The sequence below is a fragment of the Haemaphysalis longicornis genome, unplaced genomic scaffold, assembly GCF_048455015.1.
Source record: "Haemaphysalis longicornis isolate Haplotype H1 unplaced genomic scaffold, Haemaphysalis longicornis Haplotype H1 scaffold_2, whole genome shotgun sequence".
Taxonomy (NCBI): Eukaryota; Metazoa; Arthropoda; class Arachnida; order Ixodida; family Ixodidae; genus Haemaphysalis; species Haemaphysalis longicornis.
This window is the reverse complement of record NW_027526295.1, coordinates 177120421-177140415: the sequence shown is the minus strand read 5'-3', so window position 1 is coordinate 177140415 and position 19995 is coordinate 177120421. Positions and strand designations below refer to the sequence as shown.

Sequence of the window (19995 nt, the reverse complement as noted above, 5' to 3'; positions counted from 1 at the left end):
ACACCGTAGAAATCAAGACCCTGCTCATGCACTCGACCCCATTTTCAACACAGATACGGGACCTATGCTCAACCGTTACTGATATGTTGACAGCCTTTTTTCAAAAAGTTAAACTTAGGCCATTTATATTTCCGTCATGAGCACACAAGTCGATATTCGCATGCGAACGACGAACGTGTTAGAAACATGGCAATGACGTTCACTACGATTTCCTCTTCGAGATTTTTTTGTTGACACTCTTTCACAATATTACACACATGTAAGAGGGCAAACTAGGCTCTAGCCCTGTTAACGTAGCTGCCTTTCTCCTAGCTGGGCCCTACTCTTCCTATGCTATAAAATTAAGAAAACATGAACAAAGCTATGTAGAAATGCATAAAGCGTCTTTTTTAACAAGATTACGTAGTTACTTGTCCACATCAAATTGCCTTTTCTGACGGGGGCGAAAAGGTAAAAAGCCCGTGTGTACGAGATTTTGGCGCACGTTAATCATACCCAGGTGGTCAAAATTAATCCGGAGCCTTCCACTACGGCGTGCCCCATCGCCTGCGTTGCGTCGGTACGTTAAACCCTACAATCAATCAATCAATCAATCAATCAATCAATCAATCAATCAATCAATCAATCAATCAATCAATCAATGACATTAAAATGCCAAAACAAATATCCCTGCGCTCTCTTCTGCGTAATTATGATTTTGACGGAAAGGATGGCTTATTGTATTTTCCAAAAGCGAGCATCCACATGGTCAGCATAAGTTTCCGATCTTCCAGAAGCTTCGACTATCTCTGCAACTGAGTAACAAAATCATTTCGCCGCAACCGCAACGTGGCATAATTGTGGGGTCTGAAGGCACGTTCCCGCATTTGTTTGACGTTTCGTCCAGGTTTTGACGCGTGGTGATGTCCTGGTGGCCTTGTCAATTGGCATCATTATAAGGGGGTTTGTCAGGACATGCAGTTGAATTCGGTGTTGTAAAAACACGTGAAGATTTGAAGTTTTTTACAGCGAAGCTGTAAATGGCTACCCCCCGCCCCTAGGTTTTCATTCGGTGAAGCCGCTTTAAGACCAAACTACATGGACCCGGAAAATTGACATACTGGCGCATCGACGTAGGCCTGCGGCGACCTCCGCCGCAGCATTTACGCCGACCGACGACGCCATAGAGGGCGAGCAATCACATATGCGCCGTGCCGCCACGCTGCGCGTAAGCCCAGCATACTCCACTGAGCCAGGCAGTATGGTTAGAGACTACTCGAGACTCAGCTTTGTGTAGACTACTTCAAGTATATTTTCACACAAAAAAAAAACAAATGATGCCCTTTAGTACAAAACTGCGTATATTTAGTACTTAAACAACTAAAACAGTTCTTGCAACAATGAAAAACGTTAAGAAAAAATGGCTCCGTGGATGATGGCCAGGGTGCGGAGTACGAGGACACAAAATTACACCCAACTTGCGCCCCGAGTGACATCCGAGTTGCCCCCCCCCCCGACCGTCATTCGATTATAGCCGGGAGTTGCACCGTGATTATTCCCTAAATGAACTGCAACTCCCGGCTCAAATCGAATTTCGCTTGATGTTCGCATGATGGTGGTGTGCGCACGGGTGGATGCGGACGGACATTGGGAGGTCCTAAGGTAGTCCGCACCATTACAGGCGAGGGAGTAAGCCATTTGACTCTCGGATACTAACCCACGGTCGTAGCCCAATAAGTAAGACGACTGACACTGACTCTGTCTGGTCTACCAGAGACAGGCTCGAATCCTGCCGGTGCCTGTGTGATATTTAGCGATTGTAAATGCTATGCGCACGGACGCGGACGGACATTGTGCTGTCCTAAGGTACTCCGCACCCAATAATCTGCTTACTTGGCAGGCACAAAACCCTCCTCTTTATTCGGCGTAAACTCCATTGCTTCCATAGTCGCGCCTTGCTCCGCGCGTTTTCACCCGTTGTCTGCTCTCTGTATTTTACAAATTACTTAGCCTTTATTACATAATTAATAGTCAAGTTAGCTTATGTATCAGTTATGTTTATTTGCTATGCGATCTGACCGCCAGATAATATCACCGCCAGAGGTCGACGTAAACACTGAGTCAATGTCTGGCCGGCTCTGACTATGACGTAACAAGCGCGTATCAATGTATTCAGCGTACGCCGGAATACGTACGCCGATATTACGCGCACTTACCCCTGCCTACGTCGCTGCACTACTACTTTGGTTTTACGTGTCTTTGTGACTGGGCCTTTACTCGCCACCACTTCCGCGCTTTTCTTCGCCAACGCCGACGCCTCTTTCACAAGTTTTACAACCCTCGCTGCCAGCGATGCCTCTTTCACAAGTTGCGCAATCGGCTGGTAACAGTGCTAGTGCCGTACTCAGTAGTGGTACTTTTAAATCGCTCATGGACGGACGCGTGTCGTTCGCCCGGAGGAAGAAGAGCACGAAGTAAAGCAGCATCGGGACACACAGAAGGGCGAATGGGTGGGAAGATAACGGAAAACTGCTGTCTCAGAAATTACACGCGCCTCCGTTGCCGTCCACCTCGTCGAGTAGCTGCGAATCCCTCCGGCTTGAAGGGCAACTCGCCCTCTTTCACGTGTGTCAATAATTCTTCTTCATTTTGAAGGGATTCCGAAGTGTCATTTTCGCCCTTGTATTTTTTTGACGCCTAAGCACGCGTGCATCACAGGTTGCCGCATTATGCGTGCACAGAGGGGTGGGGATGCAGGGAGGGGAGCATGCAGGGGCAGCTAGGCTTCATGCCCTCACCAGTGACATGGCAGTTGGGCTGGTGGGAGATTCAAACGTGGACGTCTCGATACCCAATGCGACTTGGCTGCGGTCCTCCGTGGTGGAGAGGTTTATGCTGGTGTGTTACTCAGAGTAGGATGCTTACGACGCGGGAGGGAAACGAACAACCCCATGTTTGCCCACTAGAATAAAACTGTAGTCTTTGCAAATTTAATTCAAGAAATTAACCAAGAAGTATGTTTAGTCCCTTACGCCGTCTGTGACTGCCTCTTGGCCATCGCAGTACCGCGGCCCATACGACTCTACCTGCCCATTCTGCGACTCCGCCGTACAGAATGTGAATGTGCAGCATCTGCTGTGGACCTGCCCCGGACTGCATCAGATGCGATTACGGCACCTTCGTGCAACCGGCCTCCACCCTGGCCGCCCTCCAGACCTGCAGCGCTGGGTTCATGGACCATTTCATAGGCACCTTCTAGACTTTATACGAGAAGCAAACTTGTTCGTGTACCTGTGAATCGTGCACCGTTATGCCGCAGGGCAAACTTTCGAATAAAAAAAAAATTACAAAAAAGTGTGTTTTGTTTCGTACACTCGTTGGAGTGCGTCCGGCTTCGCTGGTCGTCCTTCATAGAATGGAAGGACACTGAGGCACTTCAATTTTAGATTGGATACAACAAACAGTGACCCTTCCAGAAAAATGTCTCACTGAACCTCAAAGATTCTCACTGCTTCTCAGCATGGCAATCGCACCAAAAGTAGCTTGCTGAGTGTGCTCTTCGAGACTTTCTTTCCATTGATGCGTGCTATTCGTTGCAGGTAGGAAATGGCTTCCTCTTTTCGACCCACGGACAGAAGCCACCGGGGAGACTCCGGAACCCAGAACCTAAAAGGAAGGAATGAGGCACTAAGCATTAACCCTATGAGCGGGACACGAGAGTTGGTCGGCAAGATAACGACACGTGTGACCTTACGTCTAATTTAAGACATCCGTCATATTATGCTAATTACACAAGATCTTTGCGGTTGTTAACTTTCGAGGCTGCGTCAACTCGACGAACATTTCATGGCAACCTCGAAGTCAAGCTTTTCACAATTGCAGCACAGGGGTAGAGCGGTTGATAGCACCACTGGCGAGGGCGCAGCTATCTGGAGAGAGATAGAGAGAGAGAGAGAGAGAGAGAGAGAGAGAGAGAGAGAGAGAGAGAGAGAGAGAGAGAGAGAGAGAGGCGTCAAGGACACCGTCAGACAGGAAGGCAGAGAGGCAGTCAGCACAGCGCGTTTATTCCGAACGGCAGTCCAGAACTCCAGCACCAAGAATGATAACGTGAATAGTCCCGAGAAGCAGATGCGGTATGACATGATGATGATTGCGGCGGTGATAAGAAGATGAAGTGGCGTATGAGTGAATCCCAATGGCACCACGGCACTTTCATGCGTCCTTGGAATAGGCGTTAAAATTGCGCACGGATTGTTGCTCACAATATATATACCATAGTACTTTCTTAAAATAATGCTTTGTCTCTCCTCACTTGCAGCAGGATTGCAGTACGTTCGCATTTTTCTTTTCTTACGCAACATTCGCGATAGTCAAAAGCGTGACTCACCAGAGAAGTCCCGCGAGCAGCACATCGATGACAGCTCCGGTGAGAAGCAGAATCCTCCAGCTCTGGACCAGGTAGCCGTACCAGGGCAGGGCCGCAGCGAGGCACGACCAGCTCATTGCAAATATCAGTGTGATCATGGTCCGCCGGTGGGCAACAGTGAACTCGATGGCTACATCACAACGAAGATGAAATCAACAACCATTTCTAGGACGTCAAGTGCCGTATATTGTCAACATTTCCTTTTTCGTCAACTTACTGCCTTGAGAAAGCGCCACGGGCTTCATTAAGTTGTTAAAAGCCATGGCAAGGTCATCAGAATATGTATCAGAGAATACAATGAATGGAGCTAGAATAAACAAGCGAGAGAAGTTGGGAATTACGTATTCGAGGTTTGCCACTTCTTGGTGCTTCAACATTGGGCCTCTTCGATTTACAGTCTCGGGCTCACCGCGGACTCCCCGAGAAGCAGTCCAACATTCCATTTTCCCGTGTATCCCTATGGCTTCGGGGAATCCTCGGACTACCCGCGGGCAGCCCGCGGGGAGCCAGAAGTGGAAAATCGAAGAGGCCCATTATTGCCACAGTCCTTGCACCGTTGTTTTGTTGCCTTTCTCATAAGTAGTCGAAGAAAAGAGTTCCCACTAAGTTTATTAAAAGTGATTGCCCCGAAGGATGCATCATTGTACTTAGAATTATTTTTTATCTATCATCACCAGAGCAGAAAAAATGATGTCGTACTTAAAGCAATATGTGAAACGGGAGCAGCGGGCTCTTCCACAATTCGGTCATTTTGGTAGCGAACGCCCGCTTCCCCTGTAACCCTACCGGTAGCGCCATAGTTTCCTAAACAATCCACAGACGATCACCCCATGACAACACGCCCCATAGGGACCGCTGTTGTCGTACGCGATTATAATGATCCTTCAATGAGATATTTCAGATGGTTCCTCCTTAGGTTGTCGCTTGTAAACGAGAAAAAATTGTGATCATGGGCATGTAACACTCGTGTATATACGGGTATCGTCTGGGGCGTGTCACCCTTAGTACGATACCGGCCTAATTATTTTTCTTCGATCTTTCGTGTGGATATGAGTCGCATGCTCGTCGGCACACGGCATGCGGTAGCAGCGTCATGTATTTGTTGGCGTTGCTGTTTCTAGTCACGGTGAAAGCTTCAGCAAGTGATGATTTTTTTTTTGCTTAATACAGCGATCGTTGTCAGCTCTGTTTAAGCGCAATAAAATTTCATCAAGGGTCTATTCGAACAGCCACTTGGAACGGGTGCCCTTGATTAGGGATCTCCGTAAGCTATGAGGAACACATGCTACAGCGGAGTACAGTTTTCCTAGGGCTCGCAGCATTTTACGTTGAGATGTGTGTAGTCCCCTGTTGGGATTTTGCATTCTACAGGACTAAGCGGTAAGTGCGATTTAAGTCCTAACCCTCCGTTTCTTCGATACGACCTGGGGTCACTTACGCGGAGCAATTGCCGGTAGTTTTTAAGCAAGGCTTAGTGAGCCTCATCCAAGGACACATACTTCAACACATATTCATGCTAAGACGGCTCATGGATTGCTGTGAAGAGGGAGCTACTCCTACAAGAACACCATAAATGCTTTCAATAAACGTTTTTTTTTCTCTCTCTCTCTCTCTCTCTCTCTTACTCTGAAGTCATACTTTCTTATTCTTTGTCCTTGAAACAGACCACCCAGACTAACAAAATAACCAACTACTGTAACTTGTTATCAGGAAAGACTGGTGGCCGAGTGTTGTTTATGGTTCTTACTTAGAAACAGAGCGATCTTAATTTGTTCGACCCCCAGAGTATTGGAAGTGAAAAAGGCCCTAAAGGTTTTGTCTGTTCTCTGTCTCACTCATGCCGGTATACCTGCCACGCACACACGGCGACAGGGACACTCCGAGAAAAACTTCCCATACATGTTACTAAAGTAATCCCTGGTTAACTCGAAGTCATAAAATCCTCTGAAAATTGCGAGATAAGCGGAGTCCAAGTTAAGCGAATTGCCCAACATTTGTGGCCAGGTCACTGAAATAAGGAGTAATGCTGGTAACAAACGCTCGAACGCACAGGGAGCTTTCGTAATGAAGGAAAGAAAGTTCGCAGGAGAAATCTTTTTTTAATTTTTCCGGAAGAAAGAAGCGCGTGATGCTCGCCTGTTTCGCGTTCGCATCTGGTCCCAGAAAAGCGTTCCCGATCTGCCCAATGCATAGCACCAATTATTGGTCGCCACCGCTATATTCTGTCTTGTTGCGAAGCAAAAGCAGCATCCGTTTTTTTTTTTTTTTTTTTTTTCATTTTAGGCTCTTCTTGAGGCTCCTCTTCGTCTCCATGATCAGCTGCATTGTCCACAGCTCTCTCAACGATGTAGGCGTTCGACAGCGTTCCGGTAACTGGAATATCGGCCTCACACCATGTAAATTTGCCGTTCACGGCCGCGTTCTGCACGTAGTGGGAGCTAAGCGTTAGAACGGAGAACTTATCAGCTGTCTGTAGCGGAATGTTTCTTGCGTCCATTCTGCCAAAATTTCGAGGTAACCGTGATCCCATTAAGAAACGTTTCGAGATAAAGGGGGCAAATACATGGCGCCTATGGGAGGTAAATGCACGGTGAAAAAAAACTTCCGACTTAACCCATATTTAGAGACATCCGAGTTCGTGCTAAGGAGGCATTACAGTATTGGCAGCGCCGCTGCAAAAGAGTTAGTCACCACACCCTAAGCCAAGTTCTACAGGATTATGACTTCACTAGCAGGTCATGTGTGCTGCCTGCAGTTACGTTGACGCGTCCGGATTTTATTTTGTGCCAATATGACGAATCATTAATGGCACTGGCATACCTGTGACAAAAACTGCACTGCAGACGGTGTACGATCCCAAGCCTGTGATGAATCGCAGCGCCGCGAAGCCCTCGAAGCTGGAGAAGACTGCGCTGAGGGCGTTGCCGCTTCCACCGATGGCAAGGAGGACCAGGATAGTTCGTTTCCTTCCTATCCTGCGAGACACGACGCCTTCGTGATTTACTATTGCAGCCTATGAGATAATACCACCGTCATACGGCGCCAGTGAAAATTTCTTACCGTTTCCGTTAGAAATACTTCTTCAAAATGCATTTGTTGAATCAAATTTGCCAACGCTGGCGTCGCGCGTTAGCAACACGACGTCAGGCGTATAGTAGTAGCATAAAAATTGCGTTTTTATAATGTCAGGTTAAACTAAAATTTACTCCCTCTCCTTTCCGGGTCGTCTGAAATGCGCATAGGTCTGCTTTTAGCATCTTCAATTATACAGCCCCTGTGTTCTAGATTCAAAGCTTGAGAAGTAGAACAGCAATTTCCGGTAACTGTATGTAGCAGAAATCAAGGGCAGGCTTCAGTGGCTTTACTTCGTCCGACCACGATTGTTTAGGGGGCCAGTGCGTTAAACCATTACTCATTTTACTGCGTCTACCATGTTTGCTAGTACAAACAGCAGAGGCTGTGTCAGATAAACGTTGGTGATCTATAGTTCGTTTATAGTTTTAAGGCCACTTTGCATTTCCGCTGCTCGCGTGTCGTCAACTAATCTCAAGGTTTGCCGCATGCAGGGGAACGGGAGCACGACCTTATATAAAAAAGCGGTTACAGCGAAGTGGTCGCGTCCTCCTTTTCCGGCACATCATATTGTTTTAAATGCGAATGCATTTGTTAGTCGGGGGTTGTTGTGCTCCGTTGGCGTGTGCCCGCAGGTGTACCTTGTGCGAGAGAACACGAGATGCCGCGAGCAAGCTCGCCTTCTTCTTCTTCTTCTCTACTTCCTCCTCGTTCAAAGCGCGTGCAAGTTCCTCTTTCTCCTCCTCTGCTTTTAAATGCGAATGCATTTCTTAGTCGGGGGTTGTGCTCCGTCGGCGTGCGCCCGCAGGTGTTATCTCTCCGCGCTCCTCCTCGCCCCTAGCAACAGCTGTGGCGCGCCTAGCAACCGGAGCAGGTGGTAGCTCGGGCGGGAGTAGCGGAGGGCAAGGGGAGAGGAGGAGCGCGCTCGGGCGTGAGGGCGCTCGCATCGCGGTGCTCTGGCGGAGTAGCGGAGAGTGAGTGGAGAGGAGGAGCGCGCTCGGGCGTGTGAGGGCGCTCGCATCGCGGAGCTCGGCGGGCTCTCTCTCCTCTCCGCGTACCCTCTCTCCGCTCGCTGCGCTCGGAATCTATATAATGCAGTGGAGCGCGCGCCTGGCGCCTTGATAGCGATTCTTCATTAAGTACGCCATTAATAATAATTACTCGCACCGCACTCATCGGTGCACCCAATGCATTCGCATTTCCACACGCTCCCCTTCGGGGGGGTGGGGGGATTTTTTTATACAAAAAAGTTTTGCAGCGAAGTGGCCTTCTTTAGGCACATCCTTATAAAACTACGCCATGGCAGTGACGTCCATTTTACAAAAGGTTTCTCACTGTTACTGTATTTGGTGCTTAAAGGGGCCATGCAGACAAAATACAAGTTTGTTTTATTCGGTAGGTTTGGGGTTTATAGTGCCCCCATCGCTTGTTCGGCAGCAAGTGATGCTTTACTCATCGAAAAAGTAATTCATTTAAGTTAAAATTTTGATTCTCCAGCCAAATAGTGTGTTTCAGGAAGTCTGCCATGACGTCACAAGGAAGGGTCTTCAAGAGAAATTCAAGTGCGCTGTGCAGTCGGCACTGGACTGCAGAGCCGTGTTTGTCGTGAGCCCGCCTAGATGACGCCACCATATGCGGAGGACCGCTACACATCTTTGCTTTGTTTCTGACTGTATTTGCACCTTGCTTGTTTTGTTACGGTATGTAGTAATCGTTTCGTGAAACATGGGCTGTGTTCGACAAACCGAGTCATGTAAGACAATGTCACTTACGCCAGTCGGCCAGTGCCGTCGGAGACGACCCCAAAGCGCCGCACTGCTGTGTAGCTATAACAAGCATAGTGCGTGCAATACCAAGAGCAGTATTATTTATACGTTTACGCGTACTTTCGTAACTTTCATTGTTTACCCCAGCATTCCTGTTGCTATAAGATGAATATGCACTACATTTAAGTGAAAACAGTTCATTCTGCAAGCTGAAACCATGCACAACTTGCGTTCCCTGTGGCCGACCTCAGCCTACCACACGGCTGCTCATATGACGACACCTGTTCTAGTGCGGGAAATGAGCTAGTGAGTCGCATGGCCATTCTTTTTTTCATATTGTATAGCTTATATGAGCGCAGTTTACTTTAAAAGTATTGTCAGGTTGACTCTAACGAGGCAATCTTTCGAACGAAGCAAGCTTGTGTTTTGTCTGCATGGCCCCTTTAACAATTACATATAGACCTAGAAAAGTTTGAAAGTGGGGATTTCCTACCTGTCGGCCAGAAATCCTGAGATGAGGTACCCGGTCATGGACCCTACCCAGTAGGTCGTGTGGGCCGCGTACATCTTCCAGTTATCGCCGCACACCCACTGGTTCTTGAGTCGAAAGGGAGGAAAAAAATTAATAAACTACTACCTTCGTAACGTGGAGAAGTGTTTATGTGGGGATATAAAGGCAAATGCTTCGTGGTTAATTGATCAGAAGAGATGATAGTGATATCGGTGAACACTAAACGGCTTTGCAAGGGACGGAATCGTGCCCACAGATACCCCTCCTTATTAGAGGACCCAATTCGGCCGCATCACGACATAAAAAACACAATGAAAGTGTGTTTGGCTAAAAAATCTGCAGAAATTCAAAGAGTTGTCTACTAATGCGTACCACTTTTAAGGCGCTTTTCTAGAGTGCGAGTTTCTTACAGCCAAATATGCCTAAGAGTGGCGAAATACGTGGGATTATTTTATTCTTTTAAGTCACTTTTGTTTCTTTTAGCCAATGACGTAAATTTATACCAATATAGCGAAAAAATGCCGTTACATCACTAAATATGTTTCTTTTTTCGAAGATGCAATGCGTAGTGCAGAGTCGTTCGTTCCGTTTACGCTATTTTTCATTCGTATTTCCAATGTACTGTTGCGGGTGTCTTTTATTCAGTCTTTGGCTTTTTTGGGGGAGATGTATAAGATGAATATTTTTGATATTGCCAGATCGTTTTTGCAAAAAAATTATTTTTCGATTTTTCTTGTTTTTTAGTTTTTAAAATTCTGTTCGACCAATCATGTCCATTTGGCTATTAGTAAGATTGCAGGAGTTTTTCCCGCTAATTTTCACTTTTGCAGACATTCAGGGCATTACATAGTTCACCATTCTCGCTATTTTTATTCGTATTTTGAACGTTTTTTGCGTACTTTCTTAGTTTATTCTTCAGTTTTGGGGAGAGATGTCAGGTGGATATTCTTTGATTTTTTTTTATATTCTTTGATATTCTTTGAAAATTTTATATTTTTGTTTTTCTTATTTTTTGTTCTTTCGGAATTCTGTGAGACGAATTATCTCCATTTACGCTATCATGACGCTTATAGGTGTTAATTTCGCAAAATCTACATTTTTGTGGAAATGCAGGGCCTTAAATGGTCCCGGCAGGGGGGGTACTCGGCAAAGAATGCTTCGCATTAAAAGTGTTTCTCATGTCAAGAGCTATCACAGTGCATCATCCGCAATGAGGCCAGAATAGCGGTGAATCCATTGGCAAGGCCTCAGCGCAGAGGGAGAGTTGCGACGAGACGTAAACAAGAAAATGATCTCGCAAGATTAGGAGAAATAACGGCCATGTGAGTAGGGTGGGAGGACTGGGAAAACGAAGGTCACGCGGAATAGGCGCACTTTATCGGGCAACTGCCAAAGGATGGGCACAACCACTCACAAAGTCTCGATATTAGGCTTCATTATGCTTTGGACGCCTTTCCTGCATATCATGAACGTTGAGCAAATTCTCTTGTTTTATGCTTATCTTAGTAATTCTTCCGCACGTCTTTATTGATTCAAAAAATCCGTTTGACAAATGATCTTACCGAGAGCTAGGCGTGTGACAAAACCCCAATAAGTGACAATTTGATTTAGCGTCATTTATGACAATTGCATATACCATCTTGTCTTGCTTTTATGTTTTATTTGTTGTTTGATTATTGTATGCTTGTCGCATTTTTTCTTCATTTCATGTGTGTCTCTCTTCGCCAACAGTTCTTTTAGCGAAATAAACGGACAAGGACGGAAGAAATAGGCGGGCACAACGAGGCCGTGGATTAACAATACGAGCTAGCCCAAATGCAAACACTTTTTGCCGTTGACCGTTCGCATTTCCGCGTCTCAGTTGATCCCTCTTTACATTTTTTACCGGCCTTGCACCGACTCTCTTCGAATGGTAGTCGTTTTCGTATTAGTCTTGACTATTTTGTAATGACGTTGCATATACCGGTTTTATGTAGATTGCCAGACACCTTAGTACCTACTGTATAAGGGTTTGAATAAGTCATACGCGGAACAATATACTAAAGCCGCTTCTTTCTACCACGCTTTATTTTTGTACATGTATATAGTATGAAAAAATAAACTTGCAAAGGGCGCAAGAAACAAATAAGCTAAGAGACGGAGAAAAGTTGAAAGCCCTGGCAGATGTCGAGTGATAGTGCGAAGAAGGTTTTCATGCTCTTTGAACAACAATGACTGGATGGCGTAGAAATTGTGCTGGGCTTAATAAAACCCTCTGGACAGTATGCCAGCCTGTGTATCTTTCCCCATTTAGGACTCATATTATTTGTTATTGTATTTGTGCACTTTTTTATTGTTTTAGTCTTGCGTTTATTCCTTGCACGATTTTCGATCTTCATCTGAAATACCATTTGCCATCACTGTGCCCAGATAACGTCATCAGTTTAGTTGAAGGCTAATCTCTGTTCCTCCACTATACAAAGACTACCAAATTGAAAATAAATAAATGTTGAACGATCCAGGTCAATTACTTTTCGCATTTTTGAGTTAAGATAGGCTTCACTTTACTTGAGCCACACTCTCTGGGTAGGAAGGATCACTTCGGAATGTATTTTTCCCGCCACCTACATGCGTACGGGAAGGAGTGCGCCCATACAATACCTCCATCGTGACCGACGTGAAGAACTCGTCGTTGTCGTACCACCAGCCCGTCGGGCAGGTGGCGCCACTGGCTTGTCGAGTCGTGGCGTTATTGTAGCGACTCTCATCGCCACCATCTCGGCCTTCATCGATGAACTGACAGCGGCCTCTGGGGAGCGCTGTCATGTCCAGCACCTCCCCGACTGGAACGAGGCCCTCAGCGAAGCACCACTCGCTGGGGGGCGCGATAAGGATGAGCACGTGGCCCATGTAGCCAATCACCGTGTGCCAAGTGCCAAGTACCATCGCGGCGGCAATGATGGTCTTGTTGAAGAGCCCGAACCCCCCGATCGCTTTGAGCACCCTTTCGAACTCCATGGCCCCTCGTGATTTGTCCTGCGGTTCAGAACGTTCCAAATAGTGTAAAGCTGTAGTGTAAAACAGTTCATGCGTTATCTGTGCTTGACGTATAAGCAGGTATCACAGTGACCTCTATCTTGTTCATCATAGTTTCTAGTGATAAATGTCATCGTCATTATAATACTGCTCTCTACATTCATTCGAGGACGAAGAATTTCGCCATGGACTTCCAATAGCTGCTAACATGCGGCATCCGAACCCATTCCTGGATTCTATCTTCCTTATTACATCCCTTCAGCGACCTTCCTGTACACCTCTACTTTTCATTCGTGCCATGGATGCCCTTACATTGCTCAGGTACTTCTCTTGCTGAGCACGAAATACGTTAGCGCTGAATAGAGCGACCTAAACTCTTTCTGCACCTCCGCCAAGCCCGCGACCGTCGGAGGACCATGGAACACCCCCTTCTTCCGAGGAATGATAACTCCACAGCTCGGACTTGAGCTGCCGAATAAAGTTTGATCTCTCTCTCTCTCTCTCTCTCTCTCTCTCTCTCTCTCTCTCTCTCTCTCTCTCTCTCTCTCTCTCTCTCTCTCTCTCTCTCTCTCTCTCTCTCTCTCTCTCTCTCGCTCTCTCTCATACTCAAAAAGAACAACCGTACCGGCGCTGCTTCGGCTGATTTTATTCTAGAGCCACACCATCGCATGTCGAAAACACGCACCATACCCCACAACATTAAAAACTAACATAACAACGACCCGTGCCACGAACTTTAGAGAAATTTGAAGGCGAAGTACACAACGACAAGAAGGTTGGAAGAAAACACTGCCGTCGTAAGATAAGCGGTTCGTGTCCCCAGTATGCAGCAGTATAGAGACAAAAACACTTCTACTACGCTCTTAATTCGATTATGGAGCATTTAGCGTGGATTGGTAGTCACTTGGACGTCTCCCCAGAATCAGAAGAAAGCTTTGCTGCTCAATCCCCTTTTTCTAATGAAACCCTCTTTTCATTCATTCATCCACCTATTCCTGTTTACCCACTGCGGTGGCTCAATGGCTAAGGCGTTGCGCTGATGAGCACGAGGACCCTGGCCACGGCGGCCGCTTTTCTGATGTAGGCGAAAGACGAAAACGCTCGTCTGTACGAGATTACGGCGTACGTTAAAAATCCCCAAGGGGTAAACATTAATCCAGAGCCCTCCACTGAGGCGCGCCTCATCGCCTGCGTTGAGTCGTCGCGTTAAACCCTACAATCAATCGATCACCTATTCCTGTAGCATCGTCGGCTGTGGGCGCATGTCGTATTCTCCGTGATCGCATAGCGGAAAAAAAAAATAGACGTCGGCTTCATAACGCGAGGGACTCATGTTCGATTCCGACTATGGGAAGTGTTTTTTTACTGTGTCATCGTCGTCAGCGACATCGTCAGCGACATCAGCGAGTTTCTGGCGAATGCTTTGTAGCTTTAATCAATCTATTTAATCTATTTAATCTAATTTAATCTATTTAATCTATTTAATTTAATTTAATCTATTAATCGTTAATCTATTTAATCTGTTTAATCTATTAATTTAATCTATTTAATCTATCTATTTAATATAATCTATCTATTTAATCTATTGTAGGCATCTTGGAATAAAAGATGACAAATACGGCCCCAAGGCGACCCTATCGTTACGTCGTGTTACATGTACTCGTCGTTACTAGATCGTTGACAGTGAGGTTGTAAACGTTACAGAATACCCGTCTGCCGTCATTACTTGGCCGTCTAAGTAGTAAGTATGGTCAGAGGAAACGGCGACAACTCTTGTCTTATTGAAACTATTCGGAAACAAATTATACGACAATGAGGCGCTAAGACGGCTATGAAATCACGCCGAGTGTCATATCTTTTCGTAATCCCGTAGTTCACAGTAAGTGGTAAATCTTCTGGAATTCCCGTCTGCTGTCAATACAGGGGCTTATACGGGAGGGAGAGGGACCTACATATACATAGATCCATCCATTTAGGGAAGACACAGCAAAGCTTCGCTGTTGGTCTTTCCGCGGCGATTGGAAGGGCTGATCAATTTTAAAGACGATAGTATTTCTTGGGCTACTTAAACGCAGAAATGTTGGTCTGTCGGTCTATGTGTCTGTGACTCGATTCAGCCACCCGGCCAAATTGAAACAGAAACTGTCTAATAGTTTTATATACTCACTGCCAAATCTAAACGTCTAAATCCGGTGTTAATGTTCATAGTTGTCAAGATTGTTTTACAAGAAGAAGACATTCCGAAAATATCAGGACGCAAATCATTACATGAGTGACTTTTGCAGTGTTCCATTATTAAACAATTCACGGATGCTTGGTTTTGCGATAGCAAATAAAATACTATATCAGCTGCAGAAAACCGTCGTCTGCTAATGCCCGTACTACCTGGCGGCATTTAAAAAAATCAAACGGGAACAGCAACGAAAGGTTCCACTAGATAGGTTCCAAGTTCCGCTTGGACCGCTCGTGGAGTAGGGAAAGGTGGTTCTATAAACTTTGTAGTAGGATGCCTCTATTCACACTAAATAAAAGCGCAGAAAAACGCGGGACAAAGAGCGCTCGTCCTGTGTAGTTCGCCTGTATTCACGCACGCCTCCGCCGTACGGCAGCGCTGGCATGAAGGCACCCGGCCTGGAGCAGCGGAACGCGGTAAATTTAAATTGACTTGAGCCCACCTCTAGCGTGTTCACCTTGGGGTGAGCGCGACGGGAGAGGAACAGCATGGGAGCTGAGCGGGAAAAAGAGGGGAGGCATTTACTTGGCGGGGGCGCTAGTCGACTATCAGTTCCATTCGATTCAGAAGCGGTGCACGGCAACGGTGCAGAGAAATTTCTGTCGGCCCGGTGCAATGCAGCGGCGTGGTTCCGCGGTGCCGTGCACCACGGCTGCACCGTCAGCAGCGCCCCTGAGTGTTTACAATCGAGCGAGGTGCAGGCATATCGTCTGCTAATCATCCCCTCCTGACATCCTTTAGAACGGGATGTTTACGGCCATATGAGTGGCGCCGTACGCATCAGCGGCGGCGTGAAGCTCGTCCCCCGTATCTTCAACCTCGACGTACATTTTCACGCGGTCGCCGCAATTGCCGGTAGCCGCCTGGCAACCAGCAACACCTCAACTACGACGCGCGCTGAAGGCACCGACTCACTGCACCTCCTCCGTAGCAGGTGCAGCAGTTCTCTGCACCGCGGCGGCACCGCGGCTGCACCATGTGCAATCGAGGGACGCGGTGCACGGCACCATTCCTGCAGCGGCGAATCGAGCACTTTGGTGCAGCGCACCGTGCTCCGGTGCAGGCGTTGCAGGGAATCGCGTCTGAATCGGATGGAGCTATAGTCTTCCGTCGACGTTTGCAACGGAAGGAGCAGATACGCGGCCAATTTTTCAATCACTCTTTGCCGCAGCGGCCATCTTCCCTACAGGAAAGCAACAACAACGGCTTTTCGCAGAATGTGACAGTTAAAGCTGAGAGATGATCACAAAAGTGTGCTGGCATTTTCAGCGCATGCCGCAGCCGAATTTCACTGATGCAAAACAAACGTGTGACAATGGCGCTAACAGTAGCCCACCTTCTGTTGTGGTCGGCCGATTCGTTACTACCGTGTTCGCAGAAAAGTTACTAAAAACCCCTCACGTAGTTCTAGACTCCGTAGACATTGGTTTATTTTAATGTACAGTGTAAAGGAGTCTCGTTGTAAGTCGGGGGGAGGGGGGGGTGCGTCCGCCTATTTTGCTGTGGGCATTAATGCTTTGTGTCCGGTGAACTGAGTCGTGATGGCGTTTGTTTGATAAACCAAGACCGGGTTCTGTACTGTCAGTTAACACCAGATTGAGGTCGATGACATTGCGCGTACGTTTGGTCTAGCCAAGCCATTTTCGCGAGCAAGCCGCATCAGCTCGTAAATTTGATTCGCGAACGCGCGCGTTTTGCAGATGCGAGCACTAAACAAGCCGAGATCGATCAATAACTTTCTCTATGGCACAGTTCTGAAATTCCCACCCACTTTTCCCACCGAAGTCACGCCGGGATGCATGAGGAGAGCTGCGAAATAATGCAGACCCCAACCAATCTTCAACGTGAAACTAAATCTCTTCCGCCTCCATAAAAAAAACTGTGCGCAGTAACGAACAACGGGGGAATTGCACTGCATCGTATTGTGGATAACGCCCCCTTCTTTTGAATGGCATTCCGCTTAATCCGGGTGCGATTAACCTGGTGACCTAAGCACGCAAAAAGCGCTGGCGCGATTCGATTTGCCATCTGCTCTTTGTTATATGTGTATCTATTTCTCAATCCACACCCTCTCATCTACCCCAGCTACTTCCTGCACGATTTTGAATTGCAGAGTGAATTCGCGCAAACATCCTGCAAAGCGAATATCCTTTATGTTTCATTGCTCGAGGCATGTGGCAAGCCGAATGCGATGCTCGTGAGGCCAGGGGGTCTCTCTACCGCGCAGTCAAATGCGGCGTGGTTTCCGGCCTGAACTTTCCAACAGCTGCGCTGCCAAGCCAGCTCGAGGAAACTGCTCAAATCGGATAGAAGAAAATAAAGGGGCCTCATAGCATAGAACCGCCATGAGTATTGTGGGTGGTTACATGCGATCGACCGAGACAATGGCGCAAACACATGAAAAAGAGCAGAAGCCATTCTACTCTTGAAGGTGAACCACATCACCAGCGAAGCGGTTGCGCAATCTACAGGATGAGTTAAAGTTACATGTATTTATTTTCATCATTTAGTAATGACCGTGATGATATATTTGCAACTACCCTATTAAACACTGCCTGGTGCGATTAAAAACTTAGAAATATTCTTGGCTGAAGTAAAATCTACACACGGCCGTTGTTGAGTATAGTTCACTGACTTGGATTGGTGTGGCACTTTAAACCAATCTTTTCCTGCACGAACGGAGCCCACCATTTAATGTAGGTTCTTTTAAAGGACCCATGAAGGCAAAACAAAAGTTCGTTTTATTCGAAACATTAGGTGTTTCATAGTACACCGAGCGCTTTCCCGGAAGCAAACGATGCATTAGTCACTGAGAAATAAGGCAATTTAAGCTAAATTTTTAAATGCAGAGCATTTCAGTAACTCACGATGTCACCCGCGTTGTCCCGTCGTAGTCCGCACCGTCGTTGTCCGCACCCCTTCCCCTACACTATATAAAAGAAAATACTATCCGGCGCCTGGTTTCGACCCCTCGGCCCTGCGGGCGGAACACAATGTACATGGTGCTCTACCCACTGAGCCACAAAGCCGACACAGAATGGGACGCTATGAACGCGCCTTATATCGTTGACTCATTCAAATTACTGCTGACGAGCGCTCTCCTGTCAGCAGTTGCCACAAGTGCAACAACATTAACGTAACGCAAACTACTTAACGTCGTGCGCCCCCGGAAATGCTCTGCATTTGATCGTGCCCCTCGCGAGAGGGATGTTTCACTGCGTCGCCATGCGAACAGTTTGCCACGCTTTAGTTTCAGTTCTTTCTCTGCTGGGGTGCCGACGAGCGGCGCCACCTCCTCGCACTTCGCCGCGGGAGGATCTTCTACACTGGTTACTAGTAATGTACACCAAAGAGCATAAGTTTAGGGACCACGAAAGCAGCAATTTTGAGTTATTAAATCTCCCGCTAAATTGTACCTTTCGTGACGTGAACAATGGCGTCATATGAGCCGGTACATGAAACAGATACTTAGTATGTTGATTCCATATAGCACCCACACGCGGGAATCCCACAGAAACCGGAACTCGTGCCGAAATCGAGACGGCGGCCATTTTAATAGTAAAACCTAGTACAAGTCATAGAATAGTCAGCCCTAGTCGTGGAATTGTCCTAGTCCGAACAAGAAAGCTCTCGCCGAGGAGCTCGGGCTTGCATTTAACCACCTCACACCACTTCAATGCTCAATGCTTCTAAGTGCACGAGCGGCAGGAGTTGTGGGATAGACGGATGGACCGGAAAGCGACGATTCCGCGATACTCACAACAGACGAACGCCCAGCCGTCGGCACCGCTGCCTCGTCAGCCCCGTCGCGACGGAAGAATGCAGACCTGTACGTATGTGCCGTATTTTTATTACAGTTAATAATAGTTCAATTTCAGTAGCTCGCTTATGCCAGTTGGCCGGTGTCGTGCGTGAAAAGCCGTTCGCGCGAGCTCTCTGCTCCGACCAGAAAGATACGAGCGTCAATGCGCGGTATGTACGGTATTTTTTTTTCCAAGCTCAGAGCGCTTTGACGGCGATTTGACGAAGTCGGGGACGAGCGGTGGCATGTCCCAGGAGTGAGCTAACGTAACGGTCCCTGCCGTAATCACTTCGTCGGAAATGAAGCGAGCAGACTCGTACTTGCTTTACCTCCCTTTCTCCTCCGTTTGCAAAGTTCACAAAACGTCGCCACTTGCTTCGCCGAGGTTCGTCGTTCGGCAGCGCATGAAAGGAGATCTCTTCACCGGCGGGGATGCCGCATTCCTTCGACAATTTGCCCGTACTACATGGGCGTTTCAGGACGCAGCAAAGAAATTTCATTGTAAAGTACTCGAACAAACTGAAGCTTTCAGTGGTTGTAAACTGAAAACGAGCTCGTAACGACAGCAGCAAGCCAACACGACCACCATTCCGAAACGTCTGTGACGAGTCGCACTATCTCGTCGCTGCTTGCTGTTAGTTACTCCCCCCGTTCCTATATTTACCTTTGCAGGTTGGCGATATGACGCCAACTTCTTGTCAAGGGACTAAGATACCAAGCAAGGTCGCGGCTGTGCGTGCTAGAATGGTTCGTTGGCCTCGACGTCAATAATTACATCATTACACACCAAACTCTCCCAACGTTGACTAGATGAACCACTTCTTCTATGGCTCAGAGACATCGATATTACAACTTTCAGAGATGTGTTTAGGGAAATTTTAGTCTGTACATCCCTTGTTCACCGCGGTTGGTTGACTAGAATCCTTATTTTGCACCTCAAACTCTCCCCACATTAACCGAAAACTACATCTTGCCTGGCCTGCAGACATCGACATTGCGGTCACCGGAAGCTATCAACGGAACGTGTTAAACCTACTGCTCCATTCCTCGGTGCCATTCCCTACCCAGTTCTTTTCGTCGCTTCTTAGAGACACACAGCTCTTCGGGAGTACTAACTGTAAGTGACCTTCCCATAGCGTCACTTGAATACGAATGGAATGCCTCGTGCACGTTGCCCTTTGGTGGTCATGC

At 47.2% G+C, this 19995-nt stretch overlaps 1 protein-coding gene across 2 annotated transcripts in view; it reads right to left on the bottom strand.

Annotated features, from left to right (window-relative positions):
• The window catches only part of LOC144169522 (solute carrier family 22 member 7-like), a 59985-nt gene that overhangs the window by 21113 nt on the left and 18877 nt on the right, over positions 1 to 19995 (bottom strand). For both annotated transcript variants that reach the window (XM_077698732.1, XM_077698731.1), the window contains exons 2-6: positions 12395 to 12769; positions 9737 to 9840; positions 7226 to 7380; positions 4367 to 4535; positions 3513 to 3645 (exon numbers count right to left, since the gene is read on the bottom strand). In XM_077698732.1, coding sequence (XP_077554858.1) covers positions 3513 to 3645; positions 4367 to 4535; positions 7226 to 7380; positions 9737 to 9840; positions 12395 to 12751 — 918 coding nt within the window. In that variant the 5' untranslated portion in view covers positions 12752 to 12769. The remainder of the gene's footprint in view (positions 1 to 3512; positions 3646 to 4366; positions 4536 to 7225; positions 7381 to 9736; positions 9841 to 12394; positions 12770 to 19995) is intronic.